Source organism: Chaetodon trifascialis, chromosome 16, assembly GCF_039877785.1.
Source record: "Chaetodon trifascialis isolate fChaTrf1 chromosome 16, fChaTrf1.hap1, whole genome shotgun sequence".
NCBI classification, from domain to species: Eukaryota; Metazoa; Chordata; class Actinopteri; order Chaetodontiformes; family Chaetodontidae; genus Chaetodon; species Chaetodon trifascialis.
Window position 1 is genome coordinate 10,050,584 of NC_092071.1, and position 20,761 is coordinate 10,071,344.

At 43.4% G+C, this 20,761-nt stretch overlaps 1 protein-coding gene across 3 annotated transcripts in view; it reads left to right on the forward strand.

The window, feature by feature from the left end:
- LOC139344748 (transcription factor COE1-A-like) overlaps positions 1–20,761 on the forward strand; it is an 84,701-nt gene that overhangs the window by 52,981 nt on the left and 10,959 nt on the right. For all 3 annotated transcript variants that reach the window (XM_070983113.1, XM_070983115.1, XM_070983116.1), the window contains exons 7-11: positions 5,188–5,269; positions 6,385–6,526; positions 8,145–8,278; positions 9,684–9,810; positions 17,439–17,527. In XM_070983113.1, coding sequence (XP_070839214.1) covers positions 5,188–5,269; positions 6,385–6,526; positions 8,145–8,278; positions 9,684–9,810; positions 17,439–17,527 — 574 coding nt within the window. The remainder of the gene's footprint in view (positions 1–5,187; positions 5,270–6,384; positions 6,527–8,144; positions 8,279–9,683; positions 9,811–17,438; positions 17,528–20,761) is intronic.

Sequence of the window (20,761 nt, forward strand, 5' to 3'; positions counted from 1 at the left end):
ATTAGTTTGGCTGTGGCAGCAGAGTTTCCAGGTTGCACAACACTTGCTAAAACTCACATATCACTGAACCAAGACTAACGTGGATTTCCACTGATCCTTCCAAGTGAAATGAATTCATTTTCCTCCTCAAATTCCTCCTCATCTCCTTTCTTCGTTCTGTCATTTTAATCTCCCTGCTCCTTTTAAAAAAACATCTTAGAAAAGGAGACAATACCACACCTCCGGCCGGTAACTCTTAATTTGATGACACGTACCACAGCACCCCTGATTCCTATTTGTAGTAATCCTTCAAATAGATTTAAAGTGTGGACTTTTGATTATAGGGACTGTCCCTGCATGGTGGTTCAAGCCCTGTATCAGCAAGCAGTATCTCTGCTGAAGTGGACAACACACTACAAGGGCAAAGAAAAAAGAAGCATTTCCTCCACAGGAAGCAATAGATTATAACATTATTGTGATAACAGGCAAATAGAGGGCGTGATAGTATTTCCTATCCTTGTTTTTGACTGCTTAGATAGCAGGCACGGGGCCCAGAAATGCTATCTGATGTCATCATATTAAACAATAACAAGCACTCAGTGTAAACAGGAAACAGGAAGTTGATCTCTGACAGATCAACAGACAGAGAGGGAAACTCACACTACATGTTTTAGCCCCTCGAAATGACAGATTATAAGTAAAAGCATGTTCAACTGAAAAGGTGAAGACTATTATGACAGTGTTACCACGTAGCTCTTATCCTTACAGTATTTTAAATTATATTCACATATGTCTTGAAGCACATTCACACGTTTTTTTTAAACCCGTCCTCTTCGTGCATGAGGTGCTGTTACTTTATGAAGCGTGCAGCCACTAACTGATCACTTACTGGCAGTTATGATAGGTACACATGCATTAGCAAGTTGTTTCACACACACACGCGCGCGCACATGGAGAAGGAGAGTGAAAATCATCATTCTGTCAGAAAGCTCTGCCAAGAAACTTGGCAGGCAGGTGAAATAAGACATCTAAAGAAAGCAGGCAGACAGAAAAGAGACAGAGGAGGCAGGAGCAGCAAAAGCACTGATCTGTTGTTCAGTTTGTCTGCACTAACTGACTGCAATTTCTCCACCTGTCAGCAACAACTCACCAGAATGCTGTGTGTGTGTGTGTGCGCGCGCATGTGTGCGAATGTGTGTGTTTTGGAGAATTTTTTTTTTGTTGTTTTTCTCTTCCAAGGCAGCATCGTTATTCTTGGCTCAGTAGAGTAGCGAGTCTTAAGGGAATAAAACGGACACAGGCATTCAGTCTTAGACGCTCACACTCTTTCTCACACACACACACACACACACACAGCTGGAATTCCCCCGGATGTCACCCTTGCCCCGTTGGCATTGTAACTGTTTAAATGACAGCATCGTGGTCGCAACAAAACTCCCATAATCCTCTTTCCTCATTCTCTCTTCTGTTTGTTTCTCCTTCACACACTCTCTGTGTCCTCCTGCTCCTCTCCTCTGTGTCTTTCTCTCTCTACATCGCGATGCTCTCTCCAGCCCCTCTCTCTGTCACTTCCTGTCTCTCTCTTCAGGTCTGTGTTGGCCCTATATATTAAATATTAATGTCAGTTGTGCTCTGAGCCATAATTGCCATCTCAGCCTCTGAATAATGGATGGAACTGTGTCGTTCACTACTACACCATGGCTAACAGGCTAAAAAAACAGCATTCAACTGTGGTTTGCTGCTTTACTGTGGACTACAGGCTAAATAAAGGTTGATGGTTGATTCAGTTATCACAGTAACAACAATAACTGCAAAGCTAATGAAGAAAAAAACAACAGCATGCAACTATGGATGCCAACATTATTGGGTGTTTTGGCTCAGATGACACTAAACTACATGCCTGTGTTTTGCAGGCTGGGATAAAACTAGCATTGTGCTGTGGTAGACAAAGCAAAAATTACTAGCAGGTGAAGTTGAACAGCTAGCAGCTAAAGAAACAGGTATTTAAACCAGAGATTGAAGAAAGACCTAATATGCCACTAACATACATTTGGTGGTCAGAAACACAAACCCAAGCTGACAAACATGCGGCGTCTGGTGGCCCAGTGGTTAAGTATCTAACTTTAACATCCCTTGTTGCATGCCTTACCTTTTTTTCTCTTTTTTTCTCACGTTTCCTGCCTGTATCTATACCCCCGACTATCTAATAAAGGCAAAACCCCCAAAATAATTGTGACAAAAGTCTAAAATGAGAGTAAAATCTTGTAGTCTTCTGTCTTATTATTCTACTTTATCTCTATCTTTTACTGTCCGCTTACTACCAGGCACCTTTTCAGAGGGCGTGTGTGTGTGTGTGTGTGTGTGTGTGTGTGTGTGTGTGTGTGTGTGTGTGTGTGTGTGTGTGTGTGTGTGTGTGTGTGTGTGTGAGCCTCTTTGTGTGTGTTGCAGCATGCAGGACTGGTGTCAGGTCAGCTCTCTGAGTGTGGTACTCACAGTATAGCAAAGGTCAACGGCGTTGTTATCACTTGAACATCGGGCCTTGGAGAGAAGCAGTGAGATGGGGGGGGGGTGCTCCCCTCCCCCACAGTCATTCAGACTCTTGTAATTGCCCACTTTAATTGGAGGCCTCTTAACGACCAGTGACTGGACTGGCCAATCAATTCACACAAGGTATCTGTGTGTGTGTGCTTGTGTGTGTGTGTAGCTGCGGGGCCTTTTTGTAGCAGAGTTGATTAGGCCAGATGGGGTCAAGTGAAGGGGGAAGAGGAACGCACACATACCATGTTAAAAAGTAGAATATGTTCTGCTGGAAATCAATGAGAGGAAACGCTCTCACAGGAAATAGATTGATTGAGCTGAAAAACGTGAAAAATAACAAGATATGATCAGCTGATATACGCCAATATTAGAGTAAATCTATTTGCTTTGTGAATGCATTGAGAAGAGGAAATTGATATTGTTACATTAATGGGTAAGATGAGATTGTAGTGGTGATTTATGTGATGTTTTAAGCCGTCTCTATCTCTCCCAGCGATGCAGCATTAGAGACGAGAGCCTCATTCACCTTTTGATTGAGGCAGAAATCAGGTTACAGTGACCGCACAGCACAGGTGGAACTTAAACAACTGCACTGAAAGAAACCCTGTGGAGTCGACCACCAGTTACACTGTAGAGGAATGTTTTAATGAACGGGTCTCTGTGCTGTTTGCATACTAAGAATTACAAGACACCCGTTTCTCCAGGCGGTGGAGGGCAGTAACAGTTGGTGGCAGTAGTGAGCTGGAAAAGGCAGCGATGTGCCACTTAAAGAGAAGTAGAGGAAGCCCACAAGCTGATGTGAACAATGCCACTGTCAAAACCTCAATTCAGGATAGGTGCAGATCCAAAACCAAGGGTCTTTTCTCCCCAATTTTGAATCGATGTAGCACACTGTGTGGAACTCACACAAGGCCGGGATTGCTGTGACACAAAAAACTGAGTTTCAGTTTTACAATAAGACCAACAGTTAAAATGTAATCTAATGTGTTCGGGTATCTGTGTTTCCCTGTGCTTCTTCACACACACATACAGTAGCACCATCTAAACCAGCTAAAACAGTAAAATACTTTAGATTTTTAGATGCAGGACATTTACTTGTAGACTATTTCTGAAAGCTCTGAAAATTTCTTCCAACCACCGCTTTAGTCTTTTCATATTTCAGGCAGATGAGGGTGTGAGCCTCCCAGCTGCCTCCTTTACACCGAGATGTACAGCGGAGGGTCAGCTGAGGTGGTCGTGTTAACGCTATGCTAGTGTTGTGAGAAGGACTAGACAGTGGGAGGTCAGCAGGGGTCACCGTGGCTGTCCTCCGCTGTGATAGGCTGTCACCCAGAGGTGAGGGGTCAAGATAATTAGGCATGCAGAATCCCAGCGCCGGTGTTCTAACGAAGCCTGAGCTCGTTAACGCAGAGTTTTACACTCAGACCTGCCACCGGGCTGTGCTGCACCGTCACACACGCACGTACACTCACATGTGGAGCGCATGTTTGCACGCACGCACACACACACAAGCACACACCTCTGCTTTTGTTCTGGTGGTCCAGTACAAGGGCTGTCATCTACTGAACAGTGGAGCACCGGGCTCAGCCATGAGGGAACGGAGGTGATGAAGGCTTGAAAAAAGTTCAAGTTATTTAAGTGCTGTGTGCAGTTTAGATAAAGAGGGTGGAAGCAAGCAAATATAATAGTACTTCAGTTTTCGTGGAACTTATAGTGCAAAACTGTGTTGTGTACGAATACATAATGCAGCGGAAAGATGGAGAAAGACATGAAAAAGGGTTTATATGCAGAGTGCAACGTACAGTAGAGGAAACATCGTGTTGAATATGAGGTGGTTCATGGGTGCTGCTTTTATGGAGCTGTAACACACACACATGCACACACAGATGTAAGGAACACAAACGTGCATGCAAAAATGAACGTGTGTGTGTCTGTGTTATTGTGTGAGTGTGCCTTGTTGCTTCTGCCAGGCCGGCCAGCTGGCTCACACCAAAACACAACCTGGATGTGTTTGTTAGCTGTTGATGGCCATCTGTGTGTTTGATTTATTCTGTAATATAGATTCATGACATATGGTCCCGTTTCAAACACCCAATGTCAGCATAGTTCCTCTTTTTTATTGATTTGACATGGGGGTTAGCATAAAGAAAACACCTCTGCACCTCCGTGCTTCTCATGCTTTCACGTGGTTTTAAGCCATATTCTAAATACAGCTGCAGTAGAACTTCAAATGGAGATAACTTGAGAAGTGAGTGAGGATGAAGGTCAAGTCTTTGAAAGTTTGGATTCACAACAGTATAAAAGTGAAGGTCAAACTCGAGATTTTCTCAAACTTCAACTGGCTCACAGCATATATTCACCAGTTTTGCTCGAGTGTGCTGCTGTATTTGCCTTCTTGTATGTTCATCCAACACCTTCATGTGGCATTTCAAAGCAGCGTCTGTGTGGATTTAAGAACAAAAAAACATGTTCCACATATTCACAGGAAAAAATCCACAAGGAAATTCATTTTGACTTTCCAACAGTATGAAATATTAATTTCTCCATCTGTATTTGGGCTTCTGTCTGTAGAGACTGAGCTTGAGTTCATGTATCCTAAAGGAAAGCGATCTCTGGTCTGATGTTTAACTGTTAACCTGAAGTATTGCCTGTCCTCTTCTGTCTCCACAGATTCTTCCTCAAGTTTTTCCTCAAATGCAACCAGAACTGTCTAAAAAATGCAGGAAACCCACGAGACATGAGGAGGTTCCAGGTATAAACCACCACAGTTTTTATTTTGGCTTTGCATGTCCCTCTCAAGCGGTCTCTCTCTCCCCTTTGCCTGTGTCTTCTGTGGACAGAGCATGTAATAATACACAACTTTATAGTTATTGTAACACATAAACACAGGAATGCCGATGTGTGTGTTTCTGTGTAAGTAAATAAGCAATCAGCGCCTTTACAGGAAACATGAGATCCTGACCCTGACGAGTCAGAACATAAATATACACACAATGCGGGGAAACAGAGAGGAGGGTGTTACAGGGAAAGAAAGAAAGAAAGAAAGAAAGAAAGAAAGAAAGAAAGAAAGAAAGAAAGAAAGAAAGAAAGAAAGAAAGAAAGAAAGATGTTGTGAATAAGATTTAAGGCTGTGCCGTCTTTATTATTTCCTTATCTTCTCGGCCACGACACAATCAGGAAGACACCACTTGAGTCTGAGTGGAGATACCGGACGGCCAGAAGATACTGATAGATTTATTGCCATGGCACGTGTGTGTGTGATATGTATATGTGTGTGTTTCTGCTGATATGCGCTCATGTGCATGTTTGTTAAGTCTGTGTGTGTGTGTGTGTGTGTGTGAGATAGGACAGGGAGAGAGAGAGTCATACGGTAGCGAGTGTGTGACAGTATCTGTGCCTCTAATTGTGCAGCTCTATTGTAGTGGAACCAGAGAAGACAGCTCTGTTTCCCTGGGAGATAATTAAGGGCCGGACCCATCAGGAACTATTGAACAGAGGAGGATAGACACCGTGCACGTGTGCGCGGGCACACACACATACACACACACACACACACACACACATACACTGTACAGCCACAGTGGCTTCGTGTGTGTGGAGTGTGATGGTAATAGCAGTGATAACGGGTTACATTTAAAGAGCTTTTCACAGTTTCATGCTTTTAATTCCTCTTTGTAATAATCTCCAGACCCAAAGCTTTGTAATTCCTAATTTTTTTCTTCCACTTTGCTCCTCTGCCCCTTTTCCTCCCCTTCTTCCTCCTGTCTCACCCAACGCTCTCCTCCTTTATCTCAACACTCTTGTCTCTCCTCCATCCTCGCTGTCTGCCCCCCCACACACCCCGTCCCGCCCCCTGCTCCTGCCCAGGTGGTGGTGTCGACTACGGTGAGCGTGGAGGGACACGTCCTGTCAGTCTCCGACAACATGTTCGTCCACAACAACTCCAAACATGGCCGAAGGGCCCGCAGGCTTGACCCCGTGGAAGGAACGCCGTCGTACCTAGACCACGGTAACACAGAGTGTGTGTATGTGTGTGTGTGTATTTCTCACATCTCACACTAACCTACCTTATGGGGACAAAACAAAAGTCCTCACCTTCTAAATCACTAAATTTTAGGGTGAAGACTTGAGCTATGGTCTCCAGGAAATCAATGTCAGTGTAATGTCCTCTAAAGTGATGGAAACACGACTGTGTGTGTGACTGTGTGTGTGTGCATACATGTGTGTGTGTGTGTGTGTGTGTGAGAGAGAGAGAGAGAGAGAGAGAGAGAGAGAGAGAGAGAGAGAGAGAGAGAGGAGAGAGTGTGTATCTGTCTGTCTGTGCGTGAATCTGTGTGAGCGTAAGCAGCATGGCCACCAGATGGTTGATGGTTTAATCCTATCAGGTGATTCCTGCCCCTCCATCTGGCTAATCCAACCCACTACACACACACACACACACACCACACACACACACACATTCACACACACACACACACACACCACACACACACACACACACATTCACACACACACACACACACACACACACACACACACACACACACACACACACACACAAACACACACACACACACATACAAAATCCATGGTGTGATGCTCTGTATGTGTATGTGTGTGTTGCTACATCTAATATCATTATGCTTCTCTTTCATAAACAAACCCAGGCTAAGAGATGCTGTTGTAATTCAGATGAATAATGATAATCTCTAACTCACACACACACACACACACACACACACACACACACTTTTAGGTGAGTTGGTTTTTGACATATGAGCTTTTATTGTTGCGATATGGGATTGGATTTGAGCTTATACACACAGCACTCACACAATACTGAAGTGACATAAAGCTGACCATCCATTCTCAGTGAAGTATTATGATACATACTGAACCGTCTGTCTGTGTTTTTATCCGTGTCATATCACTGGTAAAAAGAACAGTACAGGTTCTGTCAAAAACAGGGCTCAGTATCACTTTGCATTATTAATTAATAACAAAAAAAGTCTCTGAAAAAAGTCAGTTTGTTTTCTTGGGTATCTCAGAAAGCCTGCACAGACCATTTTTGATGTTTGCTTGAAAATAAATAGAGCTAAACACTAAAGCTCATTTACAAGGTGCAACTGCATCTCATGGTCCAGAGAAATAAAGTTATAGTAAACCTCATGTTTTAAACTTGGCTCTGTAATGTGGAAATGTTCCTTTCTGGATGTCAATACACATAAAAAAGTCCTCAAAAACTCAATAAATGTTGGTGTGAAGCCCAAAACTTAATCTAAAACTTATTGCACCCAGGGAGCAGCTGTGAGGGACTCAGTTTTCAGAGCACAGTATAAGTGTGGTGTGCTGATCTGGACCTCGGCCAGAAGCCGAGGGTGTAGCATGAAGATATATGAGGTGCAGATGCAACAGGGATGAAAAGGCTTCAGGCCAGATTTCCTTCCCCCTTTAGTGGCTGATCGGTCTTTAAAGGAAGCAAAAGTCATTTGCTGTCGTCAATACTTCAGGTTTTATTCCAAAACGGTTTCGTTCAGATGCATCTCAAATACAGATAATCTTTAAATGTTCATTTTACTGCATTTTTAACGCTCATGGCTCCTATAATCCTCTCCTCCTCCCTCCAGGAGCAGCTCCCTGCATTAAAGCCATCAGTCCCAGCGAGGGGTGGACTACGGGGGGCGCTACAGTCATCATCATAGGAGACAACTTCTTCGATGGTCTCCAAGTCATCTTCGGTACCATGCTGGTTTGGAGCGAGGTCAGTTTGCCAACAGTCATCATCCTGTCTCCGTGTTGTTTCAGTCCCTCAATGGTGTGTTTTTGCCCTCGGACCGTTGGAAGTAATTCAATATGAAAACATACTTTTCCTCATGGTCGGGGCTCTTAACTGTGTGTGATCATGTGAATGTTTGTGTGTGTGTGTTCATGTTTGTCTAAATGAGGTTTGCCTCTGTAATGAGTCCCCTCCACCAAGCGACCGCCGCCCTCTCTGCCGTCCTCACCCACACTCCCTCTGTCTCCTTCTCTCTGGAATACTGACCAAATCAGCAGATCTCGACAGCCATCGGCGTAATGCTCACAAAAACACACTCACACACACGCAGAGCTCACCATCGTACTTTTCCCCAGCGCAACTCCTCTACAGAATGTTTATTTGTCTTCTGACTCCACTCACCGTGTGCGCCGAGCGACCGTGGCTCCCTTCCAACAACAACACCGAGTGTGTGGGTTTGTGTGTGTGCATTTGTACATGCTGGCATATAAGGATGGGTGTGTGTGTGTTAAGAGCTGAGGGGTTTGTTTACAGTGTTGAGAGCCACACTTACACACACTAACATGTGTACAGAGTCTCAGTTCAGTTCAGTTCAGCACAAACTGACTCAGCTCTCAGGCGTTCCTCAGACTGGCTTCTAATGGATTTTGGCCCACCGAATGTTTCATTTGCACTCAACCCGATTATTGATTCCAAAAAACTGGAAAACGCAGTTTGAAAAATGTTTCAGTAGAAAGTGATTGCATGTTTGCCAAGTTCTGTTTGTCTGCTGCTGTCTCTCCTACCTGCAGATTTCTCACATATAACCTGAACCAAATAGTAAAAACTATTTTGGAAAACCACCTCTAAAAATGTCTGCCTACAGGATTTTAATAATTGTATGATCATATGCATGTAATCAAATGTATTCTACAATGGATATGTATCTCCTTTAGCTGAAATGAGTGTAATCAGATGCAAAAAATGCATCAAATCCAGATGTGATTGCAGTTTAGTTAGACAAGCCTTTCTCCACTTTAACAAGTGCAGATGCAACACAACTCCAACCTACAAACTAAAATAAACTCTAGAGTGGAGCTCCGGTGAGAAATCTCTTCCAAAACATGCCCAAAGAACAACATACAGCAATATATCAAAACTGGATCAGGGTCAGATTTACAGGGGAAAAATCATTCTTCGGCTGTTTGCTGCAGATGTGTTTTAATGCACCTAACCCGGCTACGCCAAATCAAGGCTCAAGATGTCTGCTGGCAAAGAAACTCAAAGTCATTTCAGTGATTTTGTAGCTGACCAAACACCAGTTGCATTGACGCACAAAGCGCTTTGTCCCAATCAGGTGATGTGTTTTTGTCTATTGACTCTCAGTCCCCCCTTTTCCTTCCTTCTCTAGTTGATCACGCCGCACGCCATCCGGGTGCAGACGCCTCCCAGACACATCCCGGGGGTCGTTGAGGTCACTCTGTCTTACAAGTCCAAACAGTTCTGCAAAGGCACACCAGGGAGGTTCATATACACAGGTTGGTCAGCTGTGCACGCTCGTGATTATGTGACTTTTCCTCTGCTTTCTGAGGCTCTGTTTCAGTTTTTGTTTATCACTGATGTGCGTTTGTTGGCCTTTGCCTGTGAGTGTGTGTGCGGCTGTGTCAGCATGTGTGTGTGTGAATAGCGTCTATGAGTTGCAGTTCACTCTCAGGCCAGACAGTGTTGAACTAATGACTGTAGATTAGTCAACATTAACGACCCACACTCGTTACAATGTTGCCATAATCAGAGGCTCGTTAAACTAGCTACAATTAAACAGTCTGCTCTTTATGGCCCTCCATACTGAAACTATTAGTGAAATCATCCAGAACACCCAGTTTACAAACACACACACACACACGTTAAACACACACACAAACATACACAATGTTGGAAAAAGAGTGTGTGGTTTCTGACTGGATTGCTGACTGTGAATGAGTGTTTTCCTAGAGGAGGGAACGGAGAGAAAAGCAGCAGAAGGCATGTGTGTGTCTTTGTGTGTGTTTGCTCATTTTGTTCACACATACATGTGGAAATGGATGGAGGTGATGTGATGTCTGGTATTGATCCGCTCAACATGGCTCCATCACACCATAACGATGACGTCATTCACAGAGAGAGACAGCAAAGAAAAACAGCTGCTGTGTAAATTCTTGGGGGCGCGAGACATTTAATGACCCAATTAACCAAAGATAAAGATGAGGATTTACACCTGATCAATGGAGATGAAAAAACTGACCATGCATAAATCGTCTGTTTTAATGTTGCTGTCAAGTTCGTGAAAGCTTTAATATTTCAAAATGAAAAATGCTTCAAGAAAGTGATGAGTTTTGCCTTTCAAGCTTCAGATACACTCATTTGTTCTGAGTAAAGGCGAGTTTAACTCATGCAGCATACTGTATTTTCTTGAAATGTCCTCAACGGGATGAAAAAGGCAAACAACAATAAGTCACATATAGAGGATAAGATTAGAAAACACTGTAAAATCCAACAAGAGGAAAATAAGGAAAAAGGAGGGACAACGGAGCAGCTTGGCTGACTAGACAAAGAAAATAGCTCCACCTTTAGGAACTCATTCAGCAATGTGAAATGGAAGGAAATGGACTTCACAGTACAAAGTGCAGGGAGAAAGCACATTTACACAAGAGCGGAGAAACAACTAGGTGCAATAAAACAGATGTCTCGACAAAGTTTGATTGACATCAAGTGATTTTCCTTTTTTCTGGTGAGTTGTGTTGTCATCTAAATGCTTCTGCTCAGTCGTTTCCTTGTGCAGACAAAGCTGCAAGGCCTGTGTGCCTCCCTCAATGTTCCTCAGTCAAAACATCTTTGGTCTGACCCTGAGGCTAGCCGCCTGGTAATTGGTCCGTCTGGTGTCTGACTGCTTCTCCTATTGGCCGGAGATGACCTCCCGTGACCTTGCGATTGGCTGATGGCTTCAACATGTGACCCAGGAAACGCGATCCCTCACTGCGGTTGTCTGACCCCGCCTCAAGGTCGACTTCTTTCTGGAAGTCGCTGCTGAAAGGTCACGGCGGTGAAAGCTGATTGGCCGGTGTGGTTTTTCAGTCCTTTTGCTGTGGTTGCCTGTGGGTGTAAGGACCGAGCAATTAAACACAGTCATGAGCGCACACGCACACACAGACACGCAAGTTTGCAGCATAAACACACACAACGCAACACTTGGGTAGGGTCATGTCTTACACAACTTACCACACACACACTTTCAAACAGGGGCAGGAGTTGAAAGTAATTGTAAATCAGAGAGATATGAGGGAAAGATGCTGAGGAGTCTGGTAAACAGATGGTCTACCACACACACACACACACACACACACACACAGAATACACGCGCACATACACAAAGTGCCGTATGGCTGCTTCATCGGCCTGGTGGGAAAAATTAACATTCTCGACATCACACGCTCCCATAAACACACAATGGTACATAGTATCAGTCAATACACGCTTGTACACACACACGTTGCATACACACGTGAGCACATGCACACACAACACACCTACGTACACACACATATATAGAGCTGATTTACCGTCAGTGCAGCTGCATAAGGAAATCCATAGCTCAGCTGTTGAGAAGAAACTTTTAGCAAAAGCTAAAAAAGGGTCACAATTTCAGACTTTTCTCTCTTTTTATGAAATTCTTTTTGGAACGAGAGAATAAAAGAGATTGGAAGGGAGGGAGAGACATAAGAAAAAAGGAAGAGAGACATATCAAAGAGAGAGAGACAGAAAGGTGGACTTTTAAAACCAGATTGTAAAGTATTGATCCAGTCATAAGTGGATCCCACATACTGTATACTGATACACACATGCAGATACACACATGTGCATACACACATACACAAGCACACAGAAAGAGAGGAGCTGGAGAGAGAAAGAGATCTCATCTCATAAGGGAAGAATGAAGCAATAATTCAGTGGTATTGAACTGCTGGCTGGCCAGAGGATCGATCTCACCACACCTCTCCTCCTCCTCCTCTCCTTCCTCTACTACTCTGTCCTTTCACCCACCCAGCTTCACCCTTTATTCTCCTTCACCCACCTTTTTCTCCCCTCTTTGCCCTGTTTAAACACTGCCAAAAGATAACCAGAAAAACATCACCGTGGTATAATATGCACACAAGAAATTCAAGACATGCAGCTCCCCTTTTTCTCTTCGCCACTTCCCCCTCTTCTTTTCTTCTGTCTCCCTCCTCTGTTCACATTTTATTGCGAAACAGGAGTGGAGGGTCTGTCCTCATGAAACTTCTATGAGTATTGATCCGCGGGCAGCTCTGGACTCTGCGAGGAAGAGCGAGGCTGGAGGAGGAGTGATGGAGGAATGGATGGATGAAAGTGGCAGAAGGTGTAGTTAAGAAAGAGGGGGAAGGATACGGGGGCGGGAGGGGGAGGTGAGGGAGAGCAGGAGGGATTCACGCAGCGATGCCTTCACGCGCAGCCGGGGTGAGGCGAATGAGTCGAGATTAAACAGGTTCAAACCCCAGGGTCACCAAATCATCTGCTGAAGGTTTAAGGGAGCGCTGAATGCAAAGAAAAACAAGAAAAAAAATGTATAACTTTGCAATAACCAAGATTTATTGCTTGAGTTTAACCATGAGGTTTATTATTTTATGTTTCTGAGTCACTCTTTCATCTCCACTACTGATGCTCTCTGTTAAGTGATGTTTCTTATAAAATCACAGCTGATGCTCAAATGAGAAATAACACACTGAACTAACACTGAGACGTGTGTATGTTTAGTATACAGCACGCCACGTTACATTTAAGTGCGTTTATTATCCTCTTCAGCACCATGGACCGCTGACAGTCGGTCTGAAAACAATACTGCTCTCCCTACCGGCCATGACAGACCCTTTCTAATGCAGTACCAGAAGATGATATGACGTTTGAGGAGTCAGAGTTTGACAGATCAGGCAGGCGTCTTCTGTAGTTAGAGACTTTTTTGGCCAAAATTCCCTCCCAGCAGCTCAATGAGGACACACTGTCAGTGAAAAGAGGGAATTTTGCACTAATAGGACGATAACTTTGGAGAGACAGTCTCTTGATTTGTCTAACTCAGACTGTTGAAGTCTGTTATGAACAACTCTATAATGCATGCTTGCAAAGAGCAAGGACTGTGGGTTTTATCGCACTTTCGAGATGCATTGAGCCACGTTTTGCTCCAAGCAAACACTCTTAACTCAGAGTGATCATGGAGCAGGACCCTGTTTTGTCGTCTATAGGCTGGATGTCAAGGTTGTTGATCCTGTCATTGGGAGTCAAACAGCTGGAGGCTCATGGGTACTAACGCTGTCAATCTAGTTTAACTTTCAGGAGGCTAAGCATCCCAGCGTTTACACCTATCCAATAGAAAGGTCCAGTGTGTTCATGCTTGGAGTTATTTTATACACATCATCGTGCTGTTTATACTGTTTCCTCTTGGGATATTGAACATTTTCCACCCATCCTTTTACACAGCTTGCTGCACAATAACAACTCCTCCTCCTCCTCCTCAGCTCCTCTCACCACACCTGCAATACTGTTTTCAGTTTTCTCCACATCTCAAAATGGAATCACTGGGAAACACACCTGCAAGGTATATTTGGTGTTCGTAGGTGTCAGTGTGACCAGGGTCTCTGTGGTGAAAGCACTGCAGCTGGTGTTACTGATGGCTTTCACAGCTGATGTGTAATCAATTGAACGGCAGAAAGAAACCGCCAAAGAAACCGTTGGAGAAACCTGACCTTTGGGTTTCAAAGCACACAGACACACAGACACACACACACACACACACACACACACACACACACACACACAGTACATTAGCATACACACAGAGATATACACAAACCCATAAACACACAAACATTAACAAACCATCCAATGATTTAAAGAACATACTGTTCTATTAATAAAGAATCGGTTGGAGACACTTTAGGCCGACGGCTTTGAAACCGCTTTAAGTCATCCTGTTACGTACACTGTGTGCGTGTGTGTGTGTGTGTGTGTGTGTGTGTGTGTGTGTGTGTGTGTGTGTCTGTGTGTGTGTGTGTGTTATATTAGAGCTGGCATTGTTTAAACGTCTCCAGAGATGCACAGAGTGTAGATCTGACACTGGCAGTTAATTCTGACAGTTGATATCCCACCGACTGTTAGGCAGCTGTTTTTGTAGTTTTGTTTTTCTCAACCATAACTGAGTATAGTTTTTTTTTTTTTTTTTTTTAGGATGGTTTAACACAGGCTCTCTTCTCCTCTCCTCCTTCCTTCACCTCACCTCTTCTCTCCTCTCGCCTGAATTGTATTCCTTTTCCTCTGCCGCTTGCTTCGCTTGCCTTTCTGCTCTCCTTGGCCAGCTTCCTCCGGACTAATCATGTCGATGTAATTATCAGACATAAATGATAATTTGTCCAGAATTTAAAAGCTTAAGTTTCCTCAGAAGGGGGGAAGAATCGCTCATGACGGTTTAACATCTGGGATTTTTACAGCTCAAATTTATGAAGTTAGGTTGCTAACAAATTGAGTGGTTTAAGACATAACAGAAACCAGAAACTTGGGTGTAATGTGATAATAAAACAGACATACATATAAAACACACACACACACACACACACACACACACACACACACACACACACGCACTAAAAGAAACTAGCAAACAACATATACGGTAAGATATTCAGCTGCAAGTAATTTGTGCTGGATGTGGAAAGTACCAAATATCACTCCAGCTGCACACTTGGACATCACACACACACACACACACACACACACACACACACACACACACACACACACACACACACACACAGGCACACACTCTCTCTTTAGCATTGGAGGTTCAGCAATGACGTCAAATGAATAAACACACATGCACACGCACTCATGCACATATAATACTTTAAACTGTCATTGTGACTGACACAGCTTTCAGAGCCCGACTTGATTGATATGTTGATTGGATGAAGGCTGCAGAAGGAGGTAATTGCAACATTAAAGTGAACGCTAAGCGTTCTTTAGGATCTTTTAGACTATACCTGCAGATGCTTTTGACACCATTAGTTCCTCCACCAGGTCTTTCCATGTTGCATTAAAGCATTTGCAGTCCGCCACAGGGCTGCTACCACTGATCCCAGAACAGTGGAACAACAGTGTCTGAGTCTGAAACTGCTTAAAGGGTCATTCCACCCAAAATATTTCTTTATTTACATCTTTCAGAGGTAAAACTGGATTAATGTGAAGAGATGGGGGCTCAGAATGATCATTTGTGAAATGAAGTATCTTTACATTTAAAAGAACAGGTATTTTCACACCAGCAGCCTCCCAGAACAACCAGTCCTCCCACTGCTGTCCAGCTTCTCTGGAGAGAATGAAGTGAGAATCTCCACAGTGGCTGCGGAGAGAAGTGCTCTCCTGCAGCTACAGTTTCCCTGCCAGATTTTGAACTGCCGACCTTTCAGTCACAAGCCCGCCTCTCTAACCTCCAGGCTTCTGTCGGCTCTTAGAGATCATGCTGAGCAGGTTCATTATTTTCCAACCCAGTGTCACAAAAAAACCTACTTGATACCAGCGTGGTGCTCGGGAACAAAATGTCACTAAATGGGTTGTCATCCTCTCTCCCCACCACGCACCCCTCCCCACCCCCCGCCCCCACTGACTGGCACAGATGTTGTGAGTCCCAGTCTGTTTATCACCAACAGCATTAAAGGTGCAGCGAGTAACATTTTTCCACCCATATTCTACTGTCATGGACTTTTTGAACTGAAGCTTTAAAATAAGATAGTTGAGGACTAAACCAGCTGGACTTCATAAAGTGATGCAAGCTCTCAGTATCTTTGGTTGCTAGAATGTCATCACAAAAATTGGCCTTTGTGTTATTTTGCATAAAAGATGAAATATCGTTGCTTGTGAAATTTTGAATTTTCTTAAAAATGCGAGTCAGCTCTCCATTTTCTCATCAAAGTTCACGGGTCAGTCTCCGCTTTCACTACATTTTACAATATACGACACCACTGGGATTTTGCTGGAAATCATCAGGATTGCTTTACACCATAAAGGAGGTCACGGGAGCAAAAACAAAGCAGAAGTTTCTAGAAACAGCAGATGGTGGAAACAGAAAGGCTGATGGAAAATCTTATTGTGTATGTTTCTCCCTCGCTGAAGTAAAAACGAGGGAGTGCCGAACAAGCCGCAACATCCTTGTGACAGGAAGCAGCTGGGACGATGGAAAATTCTTTATATTCCTTACACTTATATGTTAAAGGGGTCCCTCGTAGTGACAAACCCAAAGAGGAGTATCAGTCAAGTCTGCAGTTCCTCTCAGCTCCGGCTTTAGAGCGTCTTTCTGCTCATCATTTTGGTTTTACAGCCCTCGGCAGAAAGACAAATTTGGCAACTAGTGGATGAACAAAAAGAAGCATTTTGCAGCTAAAGAGCCTGATATTTCCTTCAGGAGTTGGTGGAGACCAAAACAGAGCTAAAAGAGAGTGAATATTGATCTTACATTTATACGGTGGACATAAAAGCACGAATGCTAATGTTGCTCCATGCATGACAACTTTATCATATGAACTTTAAAAGGTGTTTACAGCTTGTGTCTGCTGCCCCTAGTGGTAAAGAAAAATCAGTAATTACAGGTCAGAAATGAGGCCTTGTTGTTTGGTTGTTGCTATTCATTGCTTATGATGAAAACACAAAGGCATCACAACACATATGCAGCACATTAAATACTACTCCTTTATCACTTTATTGCAGTTTTACTTCTTTGCACCTTTATTTGATTAGCGGTAATGCTATAATCTACTTACTCAAATGAGCCGTGAAATAAATTGTTAAGTGTAAGATAATGGGCTAACACTTATGGAATTACAGAGTTATGGATTTATGACAGAAAGGCGAGACCTTGCAATGACTTTATGGACTTTTCAGTTACACCCACAAATGCAGCATGAGGTCACCACTGAAGTTTTCCAGACATTTCGGTTTAAAGTGCCTGTTTCATGAGATCTTCAAGCAGCTTCTGTCTGAACCACATGGGAAACCTCCCATAGATGTAAACAGTAAAACAACCGTTTTCATCCTCCTTTTTAATAATTCCACCTTTTTCTGTTTCTGTCTTCTGCAGCACTGAATGAGCCGACCATCGACTACGGTTTCCAGAGGCTTCAGAAGGTCATCCCCCGGCATCCAGGAGACCCCGAGAGGCTGCCAAAGGTACAGGAACAGTCTACATTCACGTCTTGCTCTTTTATCTGATGCCTTAACTGGACAGTGAAGCGAGAATGAGCAATGCTGTGCCTCTCGCTTCAAAAAGCCAGATCCTGTAGCTCTTACAGAGATCAAACCTCCAACTTCCCAGTTAAGCTACACTGAGGTGCTCTGCTATCAAAGAACAAGCATGCAGAGATGCAAACACATCAATTCCGAACACGAAGAACAAAATAATTTTGCATTTACGTTTCGTTTGTTTGTGTCGTGTGTGTTATTTTTATATTTCCAAGCAGAATATGTGTTTTCAAATCTCCTGTGGGTTGTGTTTTTACCTCTTCATGAACTCTGTGTGTGTAGGCTGCTTAACCCCGGTTGCAGGGTGAGTGTTTGAATCTTCACCAGATCAGAGAGTCATATCAGATTATTTGTTTATCAGCTGGAGATCAAGCAGAGCGTTTAAAGGATCAGCAGATGTAAACAATTAGCACCAAACGATGAGCGCGGCTTTGATACAGAACCCCGTCCTCATGATCTGTACATGCAGCGCGACGTTTCAAAGCGCATATGTGTGTGCGAGTGTGTGCGAGCTTACCGTTTCAGCCTGATTCAGCTTGCCTATCCGGGTGGGCAGGGGTCATGACCCTTTAACCAGCTGCTGTTATTGGCTCCCCATCCCCAGTGGAGCTGATCCAGGACTGGCTGCCTTTGCAGTGACATCATCAAAGCATGGGCGCTGGTCATGTTGCGATGATGTGGCCGTGACGTGATGTCATCACGGCCGTGGCGACACCCCGGCTCCTGCACATGTGTTAGCAATCGCGTGTGATGTGTGTCATCGCTGTGGGAACGTGTTCAATACATCACACAGAAAACTTCACACCTTGAACGCTGGTGAAGTCTGTGGATTCATTATTGCTTTCACTTGTTTACAGCTCGCTGTACGTCACAGTGTTTCTGTCTCAGACACCACTGAGTGTCAAACAAGTCAAATAAGGAAACAAGATCAACGTCATGAGGGTCATGTGACTGATGATCACTTTTGGTTTGAGAAGGGGGAAGATGAAGGATTACAGAATGTCAACATTTAGTGGTTACAGCATCTTTAGGAACTGTTACAACAAACTAATATCCTAATTGAATATTAGTTGGTGTAGTTTGGTCAAAGTCAGCTCCATATCATCTGTTTCATGGAGTTTTATTGGCTGTTTCCACAGCTCAAGGTTTATGACCATGACCAGCAAGAGCTGTGACGAATGATTGTTTTCAGAACCAATTCATCTGACAATTATTTTTATGATTAATTGATTAACTTTTGGTTTATGCAACATCAGAAAATTGTGAACAATGGGTGTCACAATCTTCTTGAGCCCAAGGTGATATATGCCAACCTATTTAAAAATCTAAAATGACTCATTTTTTTAGAGACAACACCCATTAATGTTTGGCTTTTTTGTTTGGAAAATGACTAAAAGGATCAAAATAGTTCCCAGTTCTTTTTCTGCCAATGGCCCATCAATTAATGGATTAATGTTGATAAATGTCTATTTGAATGACTTGTAGTGAGCCAAACACTGCAGCATCATTTAATGCTTTCTTCTCTGATATCATGGAATTGTGGTTTAAGGGCACCGGGCGGGTTGAAAAAGTATTGTTTTAAGCCTTAATACAGCGACAGCATAAATTGTGCAAAAGGCTGCAGGAGTCAGGAATTAGGTGTAGAAGCGAAGTCAACCCATCGGAGGAGATTTAGCTCTTTGAAAAGCTTTTACCGACTGTGTGACCAGGCAGGCAGTAAGTGCTGCAGAAAAATCAGCCCAGGAAATGATGTTAGCAACCCAAAGTGTGTGATATCATAAGTGATGTTAGTTCCACCTTCTGGTAAAGGCTGAGTCAGAGCACACTCACCTTTTCATACAAAAACACACACACGAACACAAACGCACACTCTGCATGATTTGTGGGGGATTTACGGAGCATGACACACACCTTGTTAGCACAGAATATATAATGCTTCCACCTTTTCCTCACTGGATTTCTCTGCAAAGTAAAGGGGAAGTAAAGCTTTAGATTTATTTATACAGTGGATAATTTGATCCGAGTAATTTAATTGGTCAGACCTGCATATTGAGTCAGTTCCCATGAAGCATGCTGGGAGAGTGGGAAAGGAAGTGGTTGCTCCTGAACTAGCTGCACTACTCTCCACTGCATACAGTGCATATTAATTCATTAAGCCAAAACACCTAATGAGACATTTTAACAGTGATACTGTATGCACAGATGAGTTAATATTCACTCTAAAAATGGCAGATTCAAAGGGAAACAATGAAGGATCTTGCTTTATCTGAGCTTTAACCAATACATCTTCTGTTGTGGCTCTGCTTGTCAGGAGAAATAAAACAAATGAGCTTATTAATTGTACTAAATGGGTCCATAAATACTTAAAGAACCAAATGACCCCAGTCCAAAGTAAAGCACTTCATTTAAAAACAATACTGGCACTGGACTTTTCCAGGCCTGTTTTACTTGGTAATGTGTCTTTCTTCTTGCCATGGATAAGCAGTCAGGCTTATTATAACTAACATGATGTCATGCAAAATATTTCCAGAACTACAATGAGAATCACCAAGCTGCTGGAAAGACAACCAGAGTAGCTGGATGCATCGATCGGGTATCGGATCCAACCACCAGATGATAGAGAGAGACAAATCCGTGCCAAACATCAGGCAACTTCCAGAGCTTTTCTGTCTTATAAGATCAACACCGTGTTGTCAGAGAGCGCGAGAACTGAAGAACTGAAATGTTCAGAAGAGAGTAAAATAGTTCAATCACTGAGAATCTCAGATTACATTTCAAATCACAACAGGAAACCAATGAAAACTGCTGACGCTCTCAATTTAGAACAAGGTTCCCATTACATGTTTGTATCTGTTTCTCTGTGTATCTGTTTCTCTGTGTGTGTGTGTGTGTGTGTGTGTGTGTGTGTGTGTGTGTGTGTGTGTGCGAGTGCGAGTGGATGTGTGTGTGTGTGTGTGTGTGTGTGTGTGTGTGTGTGTGTGTGTGTGTGTGTGTGTGTGTGTGTGTGTGTGCTGTACGTGTGCTCTTTCCTGGGTAATTCATCACGGTGTAGCCATGTGGTCGATCGAACCTTGAGACTTTATTACTGCTGCCCACCAGCAGTCACTCTGTGTGTGTGTGTGTGTGTGTGTGTGTGTGTGTGTGTGTGTGTGTGAGAGAGAG